Source organism: Rhineura floridana, chromosome 4 (genome assembly GCF_030035675.1).
Source record: "Rhineura floridana isolate rRhiFlo1 chromosome 4, rRhiFlo1.hap2, whole genome shotgun sequence".
NCBI lineage: Eukaryota > Metazoa > Chordata > Lepidosauria > Squamata > Rhineuridae > Rhineura > Rhineura floridana.
Window position 1 is genome coordinate 35,754,337 of NC_084483.1, and position 20,274 is coordinate 35,774,610.

General features: G+C 41.6%; 1 protein-coding gene across 3 annotated transcripts in view; it reads right to left on the reverse strand.

The window, feature by feature from the left end:
* Positions 1 to 20,274, reverse strand: part of ASAP2 (ArfGAP with SH3 domain, ankyrin repeat and PH domain 2) — a 151,234-nt gene that overhangs the window by 33,950 nt on the left and 97,010 nt on the right. For all 3 annotated transcript variants that reach the window (XM_061622818.1, XM_061622816.1, XM_061622817.1), the window contains 5 exons: positions 15,385 to 15,472; positions 9,868 to 9,916; positions 8,691 to 8,857; positions 3,279 to 3,412; positions 1,396 to 1,490 (listed from right to left, as the gene is read on the reverse strand). In XM_061622818.1, coding sequence (XP_061478802.1) covers positions 1,396 to 1,490; positions 3,279 to 3,412; positions 8,691 to 8,857; positions 9,868 to 9,916; positions 15,385 to 15,472 — 533 coding nt within the window. The remainder of the gene's footprint in view (positions 1 to 1,395; positions 1,491 to 3,278; positions 3,413 to 8,690; positions 8,858 to 9,867; positions 9,917 to 15,384; positions 15,473 to 20,274) is intronic.

Genomic DNA, 20,274 nt, shown 5'->3' on the forward strand with positions numbered 1-20,274 from the left:
CGCAGACTGGGATAGGTCTCAACCTAAAAGGCTTGTTGAAAGAGGAAAGTCTTCAAAAGGTGCCGAAAAGATAGCAGAGATGGCGCCTGCCTAATATTCAAAGGGAGGGAATTCCATAGGGTAGGTGCTGCCACACTAAAGGTCCGTTTCCTATATTGTGCAGAACGAACCTCCTGATAAGATGGTATCTGCAGGAGGCCCTCACCAGCAGAGCGCAGTGATCGACTGGGTATATAAGGGGTAAGACAGTCTTTCAGGTATCCTGGTCCCGAGCTGTATAGGGCTTTGTACACCAAAACTAGAACCTTGAACTTGGCCCGGTAGCAAATGGGCAGCTTTTGCAAACAGAAGGAATTATTCCGATTTGAGACGGCAAGTTAAACCCTAAGATCTTCTGAGTAAACAACCATGTTTTATGACGATGCCGTGCTTTAGTAAATGGACATCTGGCAACCATATTGATTAAAGTCAACTATATTAATTAAACTCATGTATGAGTTTAATGTAACCTTTGTTTAATGACTAAAATAAGCTTAAATCGCTATTTTTAGGAAGTAAATTGAAAGCATTAAGCCTCTACATGTGTACAAATCATATTCTCACACAGATGTTAGTGACTTTTAAAGCTTCCTTATAAAATTCCTTCAATTCATTTAAAGGAGCAACAGCAGGGGAAAGAAATTGGGCCTGGCCCAATAAATTAAGCAGTCGCTTGTGAGAAGACTGCAGCAGCATTAACAGTGTAACTGAAAACGTCAAGTTTCACTTTCTGCTAGAACACAAATTCGTACTTTTGACCCTTTCATGAACAGAACAGTTCACTCCTAGCAACACAGAATTTTTACAATTTTATTTCCACCACGACTTCAGCCTTCACACACAGACAGGATCCCATTGCTAATTAATGGGATCCTCTTTTTCAATGGCAGAGTTTATGAACTCTTATTTTCTTGCTCTCCAATAGTCTCCCATTCTCAGCCTATTCACTTTTTTATTTTGTCTCCGGCAAGTGGTAGTTATTCACGAGGATATTAATTACTAGTAAACATTTCTACTGAACTCCTGCATTCAAAGAGGTTCACATATGACCTCTCAGCAATCCTGTAAATCCATATTCCTACTTTCCAGCTTCCATTTCATGCTGATAGTTTACTCATTTTAGTTACAGCTGTCTATTTAGAAAGTACTGACAACTGTGTGCTTTTCATTTGTGTGAACTGGTCAATGCCTACAAGAAATGCAACCATATTTGCAAGTGAGGGTGGGACTGGAGGCAGAGCAAACAGTGGCTTGCCTAAGGTCAACTAACAAGGGCCGCATTTGAATCATAGCCTGCCCAACCCACACTCTTAATTATTATATCAGCTTCCCATACTTTCCATGTCTCATACTTACATATCACTGCTCGGATTGGGTTTCACTATTTCATCTCCAGGCAAATAAAATTCCATAATCTCATTGAAACCTGCATTCCCAATATTTTTGGCAAGCTATTAAGATAAATATAAACATGTCAAGAGAAGATAAATATAAACATATTGAGCAAATGAATTCAGTCACAATTCATTTTCTCCATTTTCCAACAGAATAAGAAGTTGAGATAAAAACTGAGCGGTAGAATTCTGAATCTGCAATGCCCTATTTTGCCCACAAGGTTCTTTAATACCTACAAAACTGGGGGCAGTGAACCTTTTTGACTCCAGGGGTGAGAACTTCTATCTAGCTCCATCCTGTGGGCCGACTTTGACAGGTGAGCAGGACGACCCACCTGTCAGCTACATGGCATCATTATATCACAAGATTGACTTGTGCGTTGTCCTGCCCACAAGATCCCTTGTGGAAAAGACATAGAGAGGGGAGGGGAGGGGCTTGGAGGGAAGGAGTAGCAGCAGTGAGAGAACGAATGCAAGCATTTATTGTGTAATTAAATAAACTGAAATCCTGAAGTCTGGTTTAGGGAAGAGAGCTTGAACAGGCACCAGAGAAATGTGGTTAGTAAAATAAAATCCCCCTCCCCCTCAAGGGAGGTGAAAGAAGAGGAGGAGGGGAAGGGGGGGAAAAGAGATTGATCGTTTTGCTTTCTGAAGAGATTACTTTTTCTACATTGGGCATTCAGAAAGCAGGCTCTGAATATTATTCACAGAAAAAGGGGGTTGAAAGAGGGTAGGGAGTGGAGAAAGAGGGAGAGGCGCAGGCTGCTGAGAGAGGAGCCTGGTAACTGCACACTGCTACTAAGTGTTTTGCAGTCTTGGGGGTCACACATGCAGACGCCCTTGCTGGCACTCTAGCCAAGGGACAAGGAGGGGAAAAGGAAGTCTGCATTATGCAATGATCTGCACCAAGTGGTACAGCTCCCACTCACTGCTGATGCTCACAAAAGGCACTTTCCTTTCTCCCCTCCCCTTCACTTTCACTTGAAGGGGAGAGGGAAAAGAAGTCTGCATTTTACACCCAAGGCTATATATGGGAGATGTCCCTTTCACAGATGATACCTACAAAAACCAGGGGCTGCTTGCCTTAGCTGCACATGTCTGTTTCCAATGGGAACAGGTGCGCCCAGCCAAACTGAGCAGGACTTAACCCCTACATGTCAGCTAAGAAGCGTGGGTCAAATCTGGTTTTACCTGGAAACAACTGTTTCCATCCCGGGAATGGGCAGGGTTTAGAGAAAATTTCCTTGCGGGCCAAGCTGGACACCCTGGTGGGCCAAGACTGGCCCCTGCCCGGAGGTTCCCCACCCTTGCACTAAACCAACAAGCTTTATTAAACAAAGCTCCAACAGCACGGCTGAAGTTCCTTTAGAAACATTATTCTGATATTTTTACTTTATTGTGACACAGGACAGTATCTATTTACCCCAAGAAATTTAAAAAGATTAAATCACTGGGTGACCCAATGTTAGTCATACCCAGAGTAAACCCACTGAAATCAATGGTTTATTATGAAACATGCTGATCTGAGCTATTTTGTTCTTCCCTACTGGTGCACAGATGACATAAACAACAATCCCTGGTTTGGTGTTATATCTAACCAGGGATCATGGTTTGTTTGCTCCATGGTTTGTTTGCTTACTAATTGTGGTTTGTTGGGATTGGGGAAAAACACAACCCCTGGTTTGGACATAATGCTCTGCTGGGGATGGGTTCCAGTGAGGAACAAAGTGGGTACAAACTGTGTATATATGATAAACCATAACTATGGTTTACCATAATGTGCAAAGACTAACAGTGACTACATACTAATTCAGCTTTTGAATGACAAAAACATATTTAGTTTACCAGCAATTCAGATGTTCCCAGCACATCTAATGTGAGTGACTGCATTCTAGAATAGTGGACACCCAGTTCTCGATGGATCCCTGAACATTCAATGCAAGTTAAAATGCCAAGGTTTGTTGAGAGCCATGTAGGATCTGAAAATGAAATAATAAAAAAGTCTACCCAGAGCAATGAAATGACGGAATCACTTCAAGGGGCATCAAACTTACTTTACTCACATACCCAGCAATTAGATTTTGCAGCCACGCAAAACAAAATTTTGTATGGGTTATTAAGAATTAAATAATTTAGTTCACATACACAGAAAAATAAATAAATAAATAAATAAATAACATTCTTTTGCACACCTTTTGAAAAAAATTTCATTATCCCAACACCAGCATTACTGCAGCTTGCCAAAATGGGGCTGAAGAGAGGCAGGTGGCAGTGAGGCCAGGACTGCGTGGGCACACCAGTGGCACCAATCCAGCCTTCTCCTTTATGGACCTGCCCACTCACTGAGATTATCTGAAGAGGCCCTCCCAGGGGCAACACATGCTCCTGCAAGGTAGTCTTGCAGCTACCTGGAGTAGGGCCTTCAGTGTGGTGGCACCTGCCATATGGAGCACTTTGCCCTTGGAAGTAAGGCATGCACCAACGATTTTATGTTTTCAGTGTACGGTATGTTTCTTCACCTGAGCATTTTCAGAGTAGTGATATTGATCATATAGATTACTGGCTGTGAAGACATGACATAGTCTTTTATGCTATGTTTTATATTGTTTTATTATGTACTGAATGCTTTTTAATCTTTTGTATACCACTTTAGGGTTTTTTTAAAAAAAATGTTAAAATGGTTTATATGGTTCTTTAAAAAAACATCTCTCTTCTTTCTGTTTTGGCTACAGAGGCATCATAACACAGCACTTGAGCTCACTACAGCCCTCCTTAGGCATCCTTTTCTCCACTCGAATTAACATCTTGTAAGATTTTATTTCCTTTGTTAGCCTTTGATTGCTTCTTTGTTTATTGTTGTTGAATAATTGTATTGCTTCTTAATTATACTGGTGTCTGATGTAAATGAGAAAATTCATATCATATAAAGATACCTGTGAAGAAATAAAATAAAAAAGTATATATATATAAAAATTAACATCTTGTGAAGCAGGGATGACCCTCTCCACAAGGGTTCTAAAATGCCTACAGAACTAAAGCAGGCTCCCCACCATAGCTCGTCACCCTCAAACTCATGGTGGGGCAACTGGAACGGCAACAGAAGGGGCAATGCTAATTGCATGGGGCAAGGAATGCCTGAAGAAGGCTTATTAGTATATATGACAGAAGACGATACAAGGGTGGTCTTGTTCATTCCACTGTGTGCAACTTGCTTGTGGGTGATAGCAATTGTCCCCTAGCAACCCTTTGACAAGGAAACCATAACTACCAGCTCAGCTCCCGTTTGTCACCACAGTATTTGGCACCGGTCCCAGTATTTAAAGCCAAAAATAAAGCACATTGCTATATTGTCTGAGTGACTAGTTGTCTTTGTTTTACTTTTATCTTACAGATGAAAGAAGATTCACTAATAGGCAAAAAACCTTGTGGTTTGAGAACTTACCTATAGCCACAAATATTTCCATCAAACTTTAAAAAGCAAGGAAATTGGGCAGCTATAGTGAATGCACCAGGGGAGCAGGAGACCTGACCTCCTCTCTGAGATACTGTACTGCCCTATACTTTTGTAAAAATGCAAACACCATTTGGGTTGGTCTTTCACAGTCCAATCCACTTGCTGTGCAGCTTGGAAGAATTTGGTGATATGGGGAGTAAAACTGACCCTTGGGGGAGGAGGAGAAGGGGAGACTAGAGGGAAGTAGGAAGGGGGAAAAGGGGAGCGGAAGGAGGGGATTGGAAGGGGAGGGGGAAGGGGTGAAGGGGAGGGGGAAGAGGCAAAAGGGAGATGATGGGAGGGAGGAGGAGGGGAGGGCAGGTTTGATCATTTGCATGCTTATTGAATTCACTGGGATTTAGTCCCATGCAATCATGCTTAGGATAGGTAAAACTGACCATGGAGGAGGGGGATGGAGAGAGGGGAGGGGAAGGAGGAGATTGGAAGGGGATGGGGAGGGTGAAGGAAGGGGGAGGGAAGGTGTAAGGGGGAGGCAATAAGAGGGAGGAGGAGGGCAGGTTTGATCATTTGCATGCTTTTTGAGTTCAGTGGGATTTACTCCTGTGCAATCATGCTTAGGATAGGTGAAACTGACCTGCGGGAGGGGCAAGGAGGAGGGCAGGAATGGGAGGGATGAAGGGGGAGAGGAGGGGAGGAGATTGGGTGGATGGGCAATGGGCAGAAGGGAAGCCCCTTTCTTTTCCAAAAGGAAAACATTGTGAACAGTGTCATTCTTTTTCAGGGTTTCCCCCACCTTTTTATTCTACAGCAGGCACATGTAGCCTCCCTCCCAAATCTAAACCAAAGCTGTCCCTGGCCACATCCACACCAGACCTTTATTTCACTTTAGTAGTACACTTTAGTAGTGTAGTAAGTGAAGGGTGCTGAGAGTTGCTAGGAGATGCTCTATTCCCCTTACAGAGCAACAATCGGAGCGGCTGACTGTTGAACCACTCTGGCCACTGGAGCTCTGTGTGAAGAACAGGAGTCTCCTAACAACTCTCCTGATTAGGCAAGCCCAGCAACCGTGAGCCTGGCTTTTAGAACACTGACAGTTCGTTCTTACTGAGCATGCCCGATGTTATCATTGAGTTCAATGCTAAATTTCTTAAGTTAATTAAAAACCAGCCAGGCATTTTTTTTTACCTTTTAAACTGCAGAAGATGAAGGTCAGAGTATGGGGCAAGGTCAGTAACAGGATTCCTGGTATTCTGTGAACATGGCTGATTTTTAATTAATTTCAACAGATTATGAGAACTCTGACAGAAAAAAGTCCAACAGAGGTCTGCTCCCCCCCCCTCTTTTTACACTCTGAATTCTCGATTCTCTATGACTGTTTTGTGTATCACCATGAAAGTTTAGAGGGTCATTAAGCAAGCGTTTCTGAGTTCAGGATTATAAATTTTGTAAGGTTTTGTTTTCAAATGAGCTTATGGGAAAGATCAGAATGGCATGGGGGGTATTTTCAATTTAACATTGCGGAATGTGAAAAATCCATGCTGACTATAGTATACAGCCACTCTCGTGGCTATATAATATAAACTGCTTGTGCCAACTTTAAACAACTGGGACCGGGTTATGGGACAACATAGTGGAGGTGAGTGATGATGGCGGTGGCAGAAGGAGCAGAGGAGTGGACCACCCCCGAATTATTGTTTGCAGGGCTCCATTGCACATACAATTACAAATCTGAAAAGGAATGGAGAAAGAAGCATCCATAATAGTGTGAATGCATTAAGACATATAAATTGTTCAAATGATAATCAATTGTTTTATTTATTTGTTTGTTTATTTATTGCTTGCTTGCATTTGTATACCGCCCCATAGCTAAAGCTCTCTGGGTGGTTTATAACAATTAAAAACATTAAAAACAAATATACAAATTTAAAAACACATTTTAAAAAAGCAATTTAAAAACACATGCTAAAATGCCTGGGAGAAGAGGAAAGTCTTGACCTAGCGCCGAAGATAACAGTGTTGGCGCCAAACGCACCTCGTCAAAAAAATCATTCCATAATTTGGGGGCCACCACTGAGAAGGCCCTCTCCCTTGTTGCCAGACTCCCAGCTTCCCTCGGAGTAGGCACCCAGAGGAGGGCCTTGGATGTTGAGCGTAGTGTACGGGTGGGTTCGTATCGGGAGAGGCGGTCCATCAGGTATTGTGGTCCTAAGCCGTGTAAGGCTTTATAGGTTAAAACCAGCACCTTGAATCGAGCTCGGAAACATACAGGCAGCCAATGCAAGCGGGCCAGAATCAGTTTTATAAGTTCGGACCGTCTGGTCCCTGTTACCAATCTGGCCGCTGCATTTTGCATATTGCAGTAATCTAACTTGGAGGTTACCAGAACATGGACAACTGAAGCCAGGTTATCCTTGTCCAGATAGGGGCGTAGCTGGGCCACCAACCAAAGTTGGTAGAAGGCACTCCGTGCCACCGAGGCTACCTGAGCCTCAAGTGACAGAGATGGTTCTAGGAGAACCCCCAAGCTACGAACCTGCTCCTTCAGGGGGAGTGCAACCCCATCCAGGACAGGTTGGACATCCACCATCCGGTCAGAAGAACCACCCACTAGCAGCATCTCAGTCTTCTCTGCATTGAGCCTCACTTTATTAGCCCTCATCCAGTCCATTGTCGCAGCCAGGTACTGGTTCAGCACATTGATAGCTTCACCTGAAGAAGATGAAAAGGAGAAACAGAGCTGCGTGTCATCAGCATACTGATGGCAACGCACTCCAAAGCTCTGGATGACCGCACCCAATGGTTTCATGTAGATGTTGAACAGCATGGGGGACAGAACTGACCCCTGTGGAACCCCATACTGGAGAGTCCAGGGTGCCGAGCAATGTTCCCCAAGCACCACCTTCTGGAGCCCACCCGCCAAGTAGGAGCGGAACTACTGCCATGCAGTCCCTCCCACGCCCAACTCAGCCAGTCTTCCAAGAAGGATACTATGGTTGATGGTATCGAAAGCCACTGAGAGATCAAGGAGAATCAACAGAGTCACACTCCCCTTGTCTCTCTCCCGACAGAGGTTATCATACAGGGCGACCAAGGCTGTTTCCGTGCCAAAACCAGGCCTGAAACCCGACTGAAATGGATCCAGATAATCAGTCTCATCCAAGAGTGTCTGGAGCTGGCCTGCCACCACTCGTTCAAGGACCTTGCCCAGGAATGGAACATTTGCTACCGGCCTATAGTTATTAAGATTTTCTGGGTCCAGGGAGGGTCTCTTCAGGAGTGGTCTCACTACCGCCTCTTTCAGGCAGCCAGGGACCATCCCCTCTCGCAGAGAGGCATTAATCACTTCCCTGGCCCAGCCGGCTGTTCCATCCCTGCTAGCTTTTATTAGCCAAGAAGGGCAAGGATCCAGCACAGAAGTGGTTGCACGAACCTGTCCAAGCACCTTGTCAATGTCCTCAAGCTGTACCAACTGAAACTCATCCAAGAAATTGGGACAAGGCTGTGCTTTGGATACCTCGCTTGATTCACCTGCTATAACATTGGAGTTTAAGTCCTGGTGGATGCTGAAGATTTTATTCTGGAAGTGCCTAGCAAATTCATTACAGTGGGCCTCAGATGGTTCTACCATGTTTTAATAGATGTCTTTCTGATTTTTTTTATGTATGTATCTTAAATGGTTTTTTATTGTTCTATATGTTCGTGATTGTTAGGTGATTTCATCAGGCTGGAAAAAAGGGTGGTGGGAAGGACACAAACTTTATAAGGGAAATAAAGTAACACGTCAAGCATTTTAAAAAAGTCACCTTGTGCTCCACAGTCACAGCACATGTCATTTCCAGGCATCCTCTGTACATCAGAGATTATTTCCTTTGTCAATTCTTGGACAATGTTGTTTTCTCCTGTGTTATCATCACCTTTGAATGCATTATTTAAAGCTTCTTCTTTACTGTTCTGTAGCACGGAGATCCAACTTGAAAAACAAGTAGTCTTATTTTTAATACTTAATACTATGTTTGTAATTGTGGTCAGTTGACTGAAAATAAAGATTGACTTGACAACTTGAAAAACAAAAAATTCTTTGTTTAAAATTGTACTAGTAAATACACTACTATCCTTCAGAGAGGTTTAAAAGAAGACAGCTTACAGTGTAGAAGCCTGGCCTTCACTCACAAAATCAAAGCGAGGAGGCAACCTCTTTATCACCTCAAAACCTCAGGGTTGGCTGCATGAGACCTCTGCCATAGAGAGGGCAAGGAGAATAGGGAGAGCTCACAGGAAACTGGTGGTGTTTTTAATACAAAGAAAAAGAAGAGAAAGAAGAATTCTAGCTAGGGTTGAACATCTGGATAGTTTTCAGTGGAAGGAAAGCTAATCAGATAAGATTTATGATGGGTAGCCATTCAAACAAGGGCTGCTGCGTGAACCAAGATTCCCTTGCCTGCATTGTAGCTAGTATCAGGTAGAAATAAATGTTTTGCAAATGTTCAAAACTTTTTGAAGGTGGAGCATCCTCTATTTTGAGGAAAATGTAAACTTTTAAATCCAGATTTATACTCATCGAAATTAAAAATCTCCCAACATTAGAAATTGGGGTGGGGAGCAGGCATTTGATTCTTAAAAATTAAAATTCCAGGGTTTCGATTCTTCTTCTACACATTGCTACCTGTACATCAGGGGTAGCCAATGTGGTGCCCAATTGTTGTTGGACTACCACTCCCATCAGCCCCAGCCAGCAAGGCCAATAGACAGGGATGGTGGCAGTTATAGTCCAATTACATCTGGATGGCACTACATTGGCTACCCTTGTTATAGATGAACTATAACTACATGAAGGTTAGTCTTCCTAACTTGTCTGCCTCATGGTTAGAATTAAAGAGCATCTTTCTCTTCAGGTAAGAAGCAGTTGTTTTATCTACTGTAGACACCACTATCATGAGCAAGCGAAACAGCAAAGAAAACAAAAATATTAATGCAACTTACATTTGACAGTCCTGTTCATCCTCTGCTTGGAAATGATATGTTCGGTCATCTATAGAATGATAAAATATTTCTAGCGTTGACTCAAACAAATGTGTATATCATTCATCTTATCAGAACATTTATGATCATTTCAGTAACTCATGTACCAGATACTGGTTGCTGTTACTGGAATTTAATTAAACTGGGCAATAAATTGCATAGGGTTGCAATCACCCACATGCAGAAGGTTCAGGCAGGAGTAAGTGGCTGGTTCACAACAGCTGGCTCACAAATAACTTGCCCTCTCATTTTAGATTGGTCTCTTTCTAGATCAGACCAAAGATAACCAACAGCAAGGTTATAGCAAATGCCTGCTCACAACTGGTTTGGCAATGTTGCAGTTAATACAAGCTATGGAATGACATCACCAATAACTGTTGGTTGTGTAATGATTTTCCATCCAACCTTTTTCCTAATGCACCTGGAATGTGAGCACTCTGGACCATATGGGGAAGTGTTTCTATAACAAGATGGTTGTTCTCAATGCTCACAATGCTGACAAGCATTATTGTGGGCTTCATGAAAGCATTTGACTGTCCACTGTTGGGAACAGGATGCTGGGCTAGATGGATGTTTGGTCTCATCTAGGAAGTATCTTTTTTATACTTTTACAGCATGGGTTCCTCCAGGCTCACTTCCAGCAGTTTTTTAAAAAAACTATGCTTAGATCCAAAACCTCCATTTTCCAACCATAGCAATGCAACTAGTGATGCAATCCCTAACAAGCTTCACCTAATGGGCAAGTGCTACAATTCAAAGGACATCTATATTTTGAGCACTTTTTCTTGGATCATACTGGCCCCACTATCTACTTTCCACTTTGTTTTTTTTCTTTGCCACTTTGCATTGTAACCTTTTCTCTTCATTTCCAAAGTGATGTTGGAAAACCCCTGATTTAAATTTCAAGCCAAACAATGAGGTAATGGTGTCTCAAGTAGGTCCTATTACAAACCCATGCCATGCTAAATTGGAAAGAAATTTCAAACATTTCCCCAAGATTGTTCTCTCACATTAAAGTTTGTCTTTGAAACAGTTAAATAGTTTTTGAAAGCTATCACATGAGACTTGTCTTTCTTATAACTACATCTCAGAGGATTGTATCCTAGCATAAAACACTTGTTTCCTGTTGGAGATGAAATACATGTGCAGTTTTTGTCTACAAGAATTCATGGGTAGATGGGACACCTCTGTTAATATTTTGGCTCAAGCTGTGAGAGCTTCCACTGGCAGACGGCGGCTACATATTCCCTTTTCTCCAGAAGCCTCAGGTCCATGCAACCGTGTGAGTGTGTGTGTTTTTGGATTAAAAACATTGTGTTTGCCACACTAAGGCCTGATACATACATTACTTTAATAGCACAGAAACCACTGCATTGTTATGTGTGCCACACCTTTCTAGTAACAATTAAAGGGAAGCAATGACATGAACAAGCTGATGGGGATGATCAAATGGCTACGATTCTCTTCAAATGTTGCCCTCCACAGAGAAAACATTTGGGAGCCTATGTTGGCAGCAAAGTCAAGTTTGCAAATTACATTGATTAGAATATTCTCCTTTATAAAGGGAATTATGGCTTAGTTCTAAAGATCCCCATTATATTCACTCATGTAAGGAGGGGGTGGTTATTGCAGATTTCACCCACCTACCCAAATGACAGGCAGCCCCCTAAAAATTGGGTCCAGGAGATCAGGGGATTCTGAAGAGCAGCTTCTGGGGAACACAAGGGGAATTGCAGAAAAAGGGAATGCCAGTGATCTCCCACATGGAAGAACCTTCCTCTCCCTCAGCAGGACCCATGGACCCAAGCCCTTGTTGTGAACCACAGAATTTGGCACAGCTATAAACATGAACAACTATAAGAATGTGCTATTGTAAAACTATGCAAAGAGAGTATGCTTCAGGTCAGGGGTGGGAAACCTTTGACCCTTCAGATGTTGCTGGACTACATATCCCATCAACTCCAGCCACCATGGCCAAAAGCAAGGGCTGATGGGAGTTGTGGTCCAACAAGATTTGGAGGGTGAAAGGTCTCCCACACACACACTTTCCACCTTAGGAGACAGAGGGTATAGAAAAGTTATACAGAACACAAAAATTAAGTAAGATTGGTTGCAACAGCACAATCTGGTGATCAATCAGCAAGGGGGAAACTGCCTAATATTAAATGAGCAAGAAGGATGAGGAATGTCAGAAGTATGATAGTGTTAGAAATATGACATTAAACTTGCATGTGATTAAGTTCAAAAAGGATTTAGCTATGTTGATCTGAATCCCAAAACATAAAATGGGCAGAAGGTGTAGTGGCCTGAGGGTATGAGCCACATGGGAAGCAGGAAGGATCAGAGCATCTGCTCCTTGAGTCAGTTTCATCTGTTTATTGTCTCCCCCTTTTCTCCTGGTTCCCTAAATCTAGCTCACTAGTTAGATAGATCTGGGGAGCCAACAGAAAAGGGGCAGACAATGAATGAATGAATGAATGAATGAATGAATGAATGAATGAATGGGAACATGCTTTAACTGACTCAAGGAGCACATGGTCATATACTGAAGGAACAGTGTTAATTTTGCAGCCAGAAGAAAATGAAGGAAAATAACATCTCTTTCAAAGATACTGCATAAGTGGATGTAAATGGTAGGCATATTCCAGGGAGGAAGTGGGAGGCGGGGAGAGAGAAAGAGAATGCCCCCAGTTTGAACAGTAAAGACCTACTTTAGTTAATAGGTTTTAGGTCTGAAATAAATTAAATTCTGGCCAAGTTCTTTTTTATTGGCATTCATTTGAAGCAGCATTAACTGAATGTGTTTATGCTCTTTTAACAAAAACAACAACAAAAATCCAGTTGAAGAACCCAAACTCTCCTGACCAGAGATTTCTTTTTGGAAAAAAACGATACTTAAAAGGGGCTACATGAGAGACAGTTCTAGTCAATTTTCTCCTACTACTACTACTACAATGCTTCAGAAGCCAGGCCAGGGAAGGCTATTGTCACATGAATACCACACAGCTGGTAGAGGTGAGTAAGGTCAAGTAATGATCCTTGGTGTGAGAATAGGTGTTTCTAAATATGTCCCCATTTATATCTGTGAGATGTTAGGGGCTACGCAACCTCCACTGTGACACAATGGCACAATATGAAAAGAACAAGGATTTTGATCACAATCGTCAAAGTGACCATTGGTATCTCCACATAACTGAGGTAAGCACACAAAATATGGATTGTGTCACTTGTATTACAGTCCAAGTAGATAGGTCTCTGTGATTTCTAAAGCTGTTAAAACACTGATTCACAACGTTTCGGATCCCCAAAGTATGGTTTGGAGACTTGAAATGTGCTACAGGCCTGCATGCTCTCTTCCTCCTCTCTCACAAATGCATCGGATAATGTTCTGTTTGCATCAGAAAATTTTCTGATGCCCTAGAGAATGATCTAATTTAGGATGTTTATTTTGCTTATATTTCAGAAACAAAGCTAACAACTTTGAAACTGTCACGCTTGCCTCGTACTGTACTTGCAATTGGCATCCATTCATTGTTATTAATGAACTTACGAAATGTAGAATGTTCTGCACAAAAAGAAAGCACTGGGAAACTTTCTGCCCTATGTTACTGCCCACAAATCGTGATTTGTAACAATACTTTGAAGTGGGCATGGTTTGGTGCAATTGGCCACCCTTAACTATAGCTAGGGCTGATGTAGGTGCAACACTCAACTTTGGCCAAAGCAAAAAACTAAACAGAGGAGAAGATTGGTGCATGGAAAGAGGGAGAAGGAGGAAGAGAGCAAGTCTGTGAAATGTTCCCAATTTCCATCAGAAATATTACAACCAAACGAGATCATTATCAAACAAATAAAGAGAGCATTTTGTCAAGAACAGCAACTCAGAAACTACTTGGGACATGAAGCATTTTGACTGCGAAGCCTACACCAGCGTTCTTCAACCTTGGGTCACCAGATGTTGGACTACAACTCTGACCTTTGGCTAAACTGGTGATGATGGGAGTTGTAGTCCAATAACTTCTGGGGACCTAGGGTTGAAGAACACTGGTCTACACAGCAGGTTTGTGGTATTTTTGTAATATAGATGGCATTTGAGTAGAAAGATTAGACAAGAACAGAAAAATAACAAACATTTTCTTTAATCCTAAACAACTAATTGAGAGGCGGGCTTTCATAATCCCAATATTCATATTGCCAGACATTCACAACAATGGAAATCGTTATTTAAGATGGCAAAAATGATATTATTAATTTGCACAAATTCAGATCAGTAAAACCCAATTAACCATCAAAAAGGCAGGTTGCCTTTAACATTAATATCTTCACCCAAAAAGTAAATCTGAGATAATGACCCAATTCACAAGTAATAATAAGCCAAACCATGGCTTGGTATGAATGTGTGAGCTCCTGGAGAGCAGACTACGGCCGCTTTCCTCTTTCTCCTCCTGTACTACTGCTGCTATGAGCTCAGCCATGGTTTGGCTTAGAACGTTATCCAAACCCAGGCTCACGGCTGGTCTTGCTCCAGACGAACCACAAGCTGTTCAGACAGCATGTCACCTCAATCCATGACTTAGCTCACAGCAGCAAGCCTGGAGGAGGAGCAAAGCAGCTGCAATCTCCTCTCTGGGAATCCATACACTCACTGCTGTGGCTTAGCTTAGAGTTATGTGTGAACTGAGCCACTGTTTATTCAGGAATTTGAAAGTAGAGGACCACTGCTCAATATATGGCTGGTAATTTGAAATCAGTGTGTAAAATCCAGCATATACACCCTTCCTCAAGACCCCCCGTCCTGTCCCACAGTGCCTTTGCCTCTCATTTTTCCTTGCTGTCCCTTGACTCTGTGTGACACTTTCCCCAAAGCCAATGCAAACTTGCATCTCCTTCACAAAAGCTACACTGTAGGTACTACTGATGAGTCTTGCTCAATTGTTAGCATGTTTGTTAATATTTATATTTCATGACATCTCAGCAGCTCAGGCCGTGGGGTAGAGGGACTTCGCAGGCAATAGCCAAATTCTAACTTTTCATATGTGTAAGATGTTACAGCCTTTCCCGTTATGAAAGAAGAAACTCTTACGCTCAAGAAAAGTCAAGATGGCAAGCATTAGTTATTTATAATTACATAACCTGTCTGATAATCTTTCAACAATAAATCCTAAACACACTACACAAATGATTTTGAAATTGGGTCTGCAGAGAAATCAGGAAACCATACCTAAACTAACCAATTTGTAAATGGTGTAATACAGCAACAAAAACTGAGACAAATAAACAAATAGCTTTACTGACAAACATATAAGAATTGTATGTGAAAATATGAAAGGCAAAGATATTTAAACAAAGCAAGCCGTGATAGTAATGTATTCCAAATGTACCAGACTGAATTTTGGAATCTCACCATTAACTCATTTTTCTGAAACAATGTGGAGATTTGTAGAACTAACTAATAGAAAGTACCTACAACAAACCTACGTGATATGAGGTCAAAACATTTTTTCTCTTCTGGATTTGTTTTCACTTGGCAAGTTAACAGATTGAGCTTTGCAGGAGGTCGGTTTGCCTAATTAAAGAAACACAAAACAAAAAGGAATATCCCTTAGTAAGAATGCAAAATGAATAAAAATGTTTTCTGTTACCATTGATTTTGAAAGGGAGAATCCTCCTGCAACTAAGTACAAGCCATCCAAGATGTGCCCGTGGAAATTATCAAAATAGGCAGGTATTCAGTTCTTTTGAATAAGCAACAGGAAGTGGAAATAATTAGCACAAGGACAAATTCAGAGCAATCTGAATTGTAAGGGCTGGCAGTTTCCCATGTTTCAATACTTATAATATTAAGATATGGATCTACCTCAGCAAAATATGAAGCTTGAGAAGGAGGTCAGGGATGTAGGGATAAGTTTACTGTAGTTCTAAAATTCAATTTGGATATAAAAGCACAGGTACAATTCACACTAGTGCCATTTTGCCTTATGAAATAATTGTGTGAACACTATAATGTACTTATGAGCACATTCTCCTGCTGCAATTCTTGACTGATTGCATCTAGCTGACACAGGGAGCATGATATCTGGTGATAAAGGTGTGTTTGACCAAATTAAAATAATCTGTACTCTTGTAAAGGATCCAACAGGACAAGGTAACATTTGGTTCTCCAAGTTGTTATAGCAGACGCTAGAGACAAATAAATCATTAGAGTTACTGACACAACTAACATTTAATATTACATATAAATTTTTACCATAAAAACATAAGACAAAATAGTTCCAAGAAATGCAGTGAAAGAAAAAACTCATATTGCCTGTTGCAGTCAGACATTACACAAGAATATTAGTGGTACATTCCATAAACAGTAAAGTCAAACAGAGATTTTCATGCATTCAACTCTCGACAACTATGGAGTGGGAAAGTATTAATAAATCCAAGCCTATGGTATATTGCTCCTCCTAGGGATACATATATCAACATAAAAAGAGCCTAGTCCAGCATCCTGTTCTCACAGTGGTCAACCAGATGCCTGTGAAAATTCCGCTAACAAGAGCTAAGCACAAAAGCACTCTCCCCTTCTGTAGTTTCCAACAACTGGAATTCAAAAGCATCTGCCTCTGACTGTGAAGTCAGAGGATAGTCATCATGGCTAGTAGTCACTGACAGCCTTTTCCTCCAGGCATTTGTCTAACCCTCTGTTAAAGCCATCCAATTTTCTGGAGCAAATTCCATAGTTTAATTATATGCCTGTGTGAAGAAGTACTTTCTTCACACATGCATATAATTGTCCTGAATCTTCCAAAAAGGTTTCATTAACACTGAACCACTGCATGGCAGATTCTATACATGGTGAGTAGGGACCGGGCAGAAGTTTGATTCAGTTTGCATTTAAAGCCGAATTTATCAAATTTGCACTTTCTGAAACTATCCTTCGAAATTTGCACATGTGAATTTTGCGATGCAGTTCTTCAACCAAGCAGTGTTTACAAAAATGCAATTTTAAGGGGAAATTGCACACAAAATGAATAAATTCTTAAAAATAACACACAAAAACATATTAAGTTAGGATAAACTGCTTGCAAAAATGTGTACATTAGTCAAAACTGCATACAAAGTGTATTAGAAGAAATTCACAGTAAAATGAAGAATTTTCATGAAGATTTTTTTTTTAATCGCAAATTGCTTCAGAAATGTGAAGAACTGAATTTATGATTAGAAAAATGAGAAACTGAGAAAACTGAAATTGACAGATTATTCCATCCCTAATGGTGAGGCATGGCAGCAGTAACATTTAGGGCTTATCCTCACTGAATGTGGATTTGAAGCTGCTTGTGTATCTGTTTTTTTGTTTTGTTTTGTTTGCGATGTCCACACAACATCCTCCTCATCCAAGTAGCAGTCTGCACTTTCCCCCTTCTAAATTTGGATTTTCCGGATCCACAGATAATCTGATAAGGGAAGAAAATCCAATTTAAAAATTGCATGTTACCCAACTGTGGATGCACTGAAGCGTATTGTGTGAATGGGCTTTTTTATATATATGTGTGGTGATGTTTTGCTGGATCCTGTCTATACCACACCCCCTGCTCCCATTTTGTTTCCATCAGCTTAAAGAAAAGGATGCAATCTGTCCTTTTCTATTGACTGTTGCTGAAGGCAGGTTGGTGGTATTTTTATTTTTTAAAAAGCTCCTTTGTGCAGAACTGCTGTTGCACAAACAGCTGTATTAAAGATTAAAAATAAAATTTGCCCTTGCAAGGTACAAGAGGCAGGAAAGGAAAAGGGGAGGAAAGGAAGCAGCAGCCTTTCATGTGAGCAACTTCAAATCCTTGCCTGGCTTGAAGTAACATATACACTTTTTTAATGTATCTTTTGTGCAAATTTAGTTCAGCAGAAAATTTATATTTTTCAAAATCGATTTTTACACTGTAAGGGCACAAGTAAAAAAATGTGTGTGCGTGCCCAAAATGGACCTCAGGACACCTGGCTTGGAGCACCACATACATATTCTTAAATTTATTTTTACTGCTGTTTTGTGTAACTCTGGTCTCTTGGGAAATCCACATTTCAAACATTTTAAAAAGTTTTTAAAAGGTGCACCACACAGGTAAAGAAATACCTGCACACATGCCCACAATACACCTCAGGTTTTCTGAACTTATACTGGGTAGGGAAAGTACTATTGTTGAGGGAGGGGGACAACAACACACAGCACAAATATATCCCATCAAGCTTTGCCCACTACTGGATGGATTGAGATAGATTTTGGAGGCATAGTGTCCATGTGTGGATGAAGGTGCACAAATGCGCACACTGAAACAATGATACCACATATACATGAATGCCCTTGTGTGGACACAGCCAGGCAGAGCAGTCCGAACTATAGGAAGTCAGTGTGATGTACGTGGGGGTAAATTATGTCAGTGTAATTTACCTCTATTCCAAACTCTGCTCAGGAGAAATTTGACATATACCATCCTTTTTGCCTCCTACGTTCCGCTGGGTTACTAGGTCATGTGACTGAGCTGAAAGGGGTTTGAAGTAGTGCCCCATCCCTGCCACACCCCCAGAACGCCCCTTATTCGAGATTTACCCTGACCTAGGTTCAGCCAGCTTCAGTTCAGCTGGCTGAGCTGAGATGGAGGTTTTACGCCAGTTTATCTCCAGCTGAGCTGGGATTAGGTTCTTCAGCTGATGTAACCCTGTCTGAGCCCTGGCTCAGCTAGAGATCTGATAATTCCAAACTCCACTCATCCCAGAAATCTTGGGTTGGATAGCTCCTTTAGTCTGTACCAAGGCCTATGGTAATGTATTCATACCTACAAACCAGAACACAGTGAAAACTAGCTAGACTAATGTCTTTTCTTGAAAGGAAAACTAATTGAATGCTTCTCTAGAAAAACAAAAACTAATTAAAATAGGGCAGGCGTAACTGAAGAGAAAACGAACTGGATCAAGGAATCACAGTTTTATTTTCCATTTTTTACAAAGAGAAAACAAAATGTACCAGGACTAGGAACTTATTTGGCCAGGGTTTCCATTGCGTTTAATTAGGAACTTGATCTGAAGGCCTTACTGAAAGAGCAAGTCAAGGGAATAGGACTGTGCAGACTAACTGCAAAAGCAGACCAATGTCAGAGTATGTAACATTACACTACAGAGACATTATGATGTTGGCATTGCAAACAAAGAAGTGGGTACATGTAAAACAAGCATTTTTTGACACAGTATTTCTTTCATTTTATTCTAGAGAATGGAAGGTTCCTATTTGATCCCTTGTTGCATAAATCAACCTTATTTTCCTGGGAAACAAGCCTGCTTTCAGAACACATCTACTGCCTTGATATTTGAAAAGAAAGATGCATAGAAATCATTGGAAGAAGCAAGAAGTAGTACTAGAAGTTATTAAAAACATATATATGTAGAAGTACCCAGTGTGTGTGTGTCGGGCATTTATAGGACAAAATATACTGTTTTCTTTTTCTTTTCTTCTTTTTGAAAGGCAATTTAATTTGGGGTGGGGGTGAAAATCATAAGCTGCTTAACAGGGATTCATGCTCAGTGGGATGAGTGTCCAGCTAGTCAGGGTGCCTAAAGTGGGGTCCCTGAGCAGAAACAAATTGTTGATGGGACATATTGTGGTGTACAATCCCATTGGCTTAGTCCTTCTTTCCGAATCACAGGCCAAAGTGGCTTCAGGGCCAGAGGTAAGAAAGCTAGAACTGCCAATTGTGGGACAGGGCTTCATCTCCCTTGACAGTAAGCTCACTGGTAGCAGGGCCAAGCTAAGAAACATGATGGATCAGAGAGGGTGGCAGATCACGCACGCACGCACGCACGCACGCACGCACACACACACACACACACACACAGAGAGAGAGAGACAGTCGCCGCCTGGCCATTCACTGTTTTTGCCTGCCCAGCTGCCTCCTCTATTACCGTCCACCAACCTAGCAGCCATTACTGATGCAACTGCTACTGCCCACCGAGATTCCTTTGCAGCTCTTTGGAACACCCGCCCCACCCCATGCCTTGCCCTGAGGAAGAAGTCCTTCCTTAGAGTAAAGCATTGCAGGAGAAGTGGCCCAAAGAGTGCCAGCACTGCCACCATTTTACCACAATGGCTGGAAATTCTGTCGTTTAAATGTACTTTAAAGCATCTTACCAAAATTATACTCACTGAATGTAAATGACAGTGCAAGCTGTATTCAGTTAACTCACTGCGCTAATGGAAGCCAGTGCCAGGATTTCTGCTAGCGCACTGGGGCTTTTTTACGCCCTCTTCTCCCCGACTGCTCCCTGCACGGTCCCCAAATCTGCTCCAGAGGGTCAGGAGAACCTTCAGTGCAGAAATGCTTGCATTGACAGAACAAT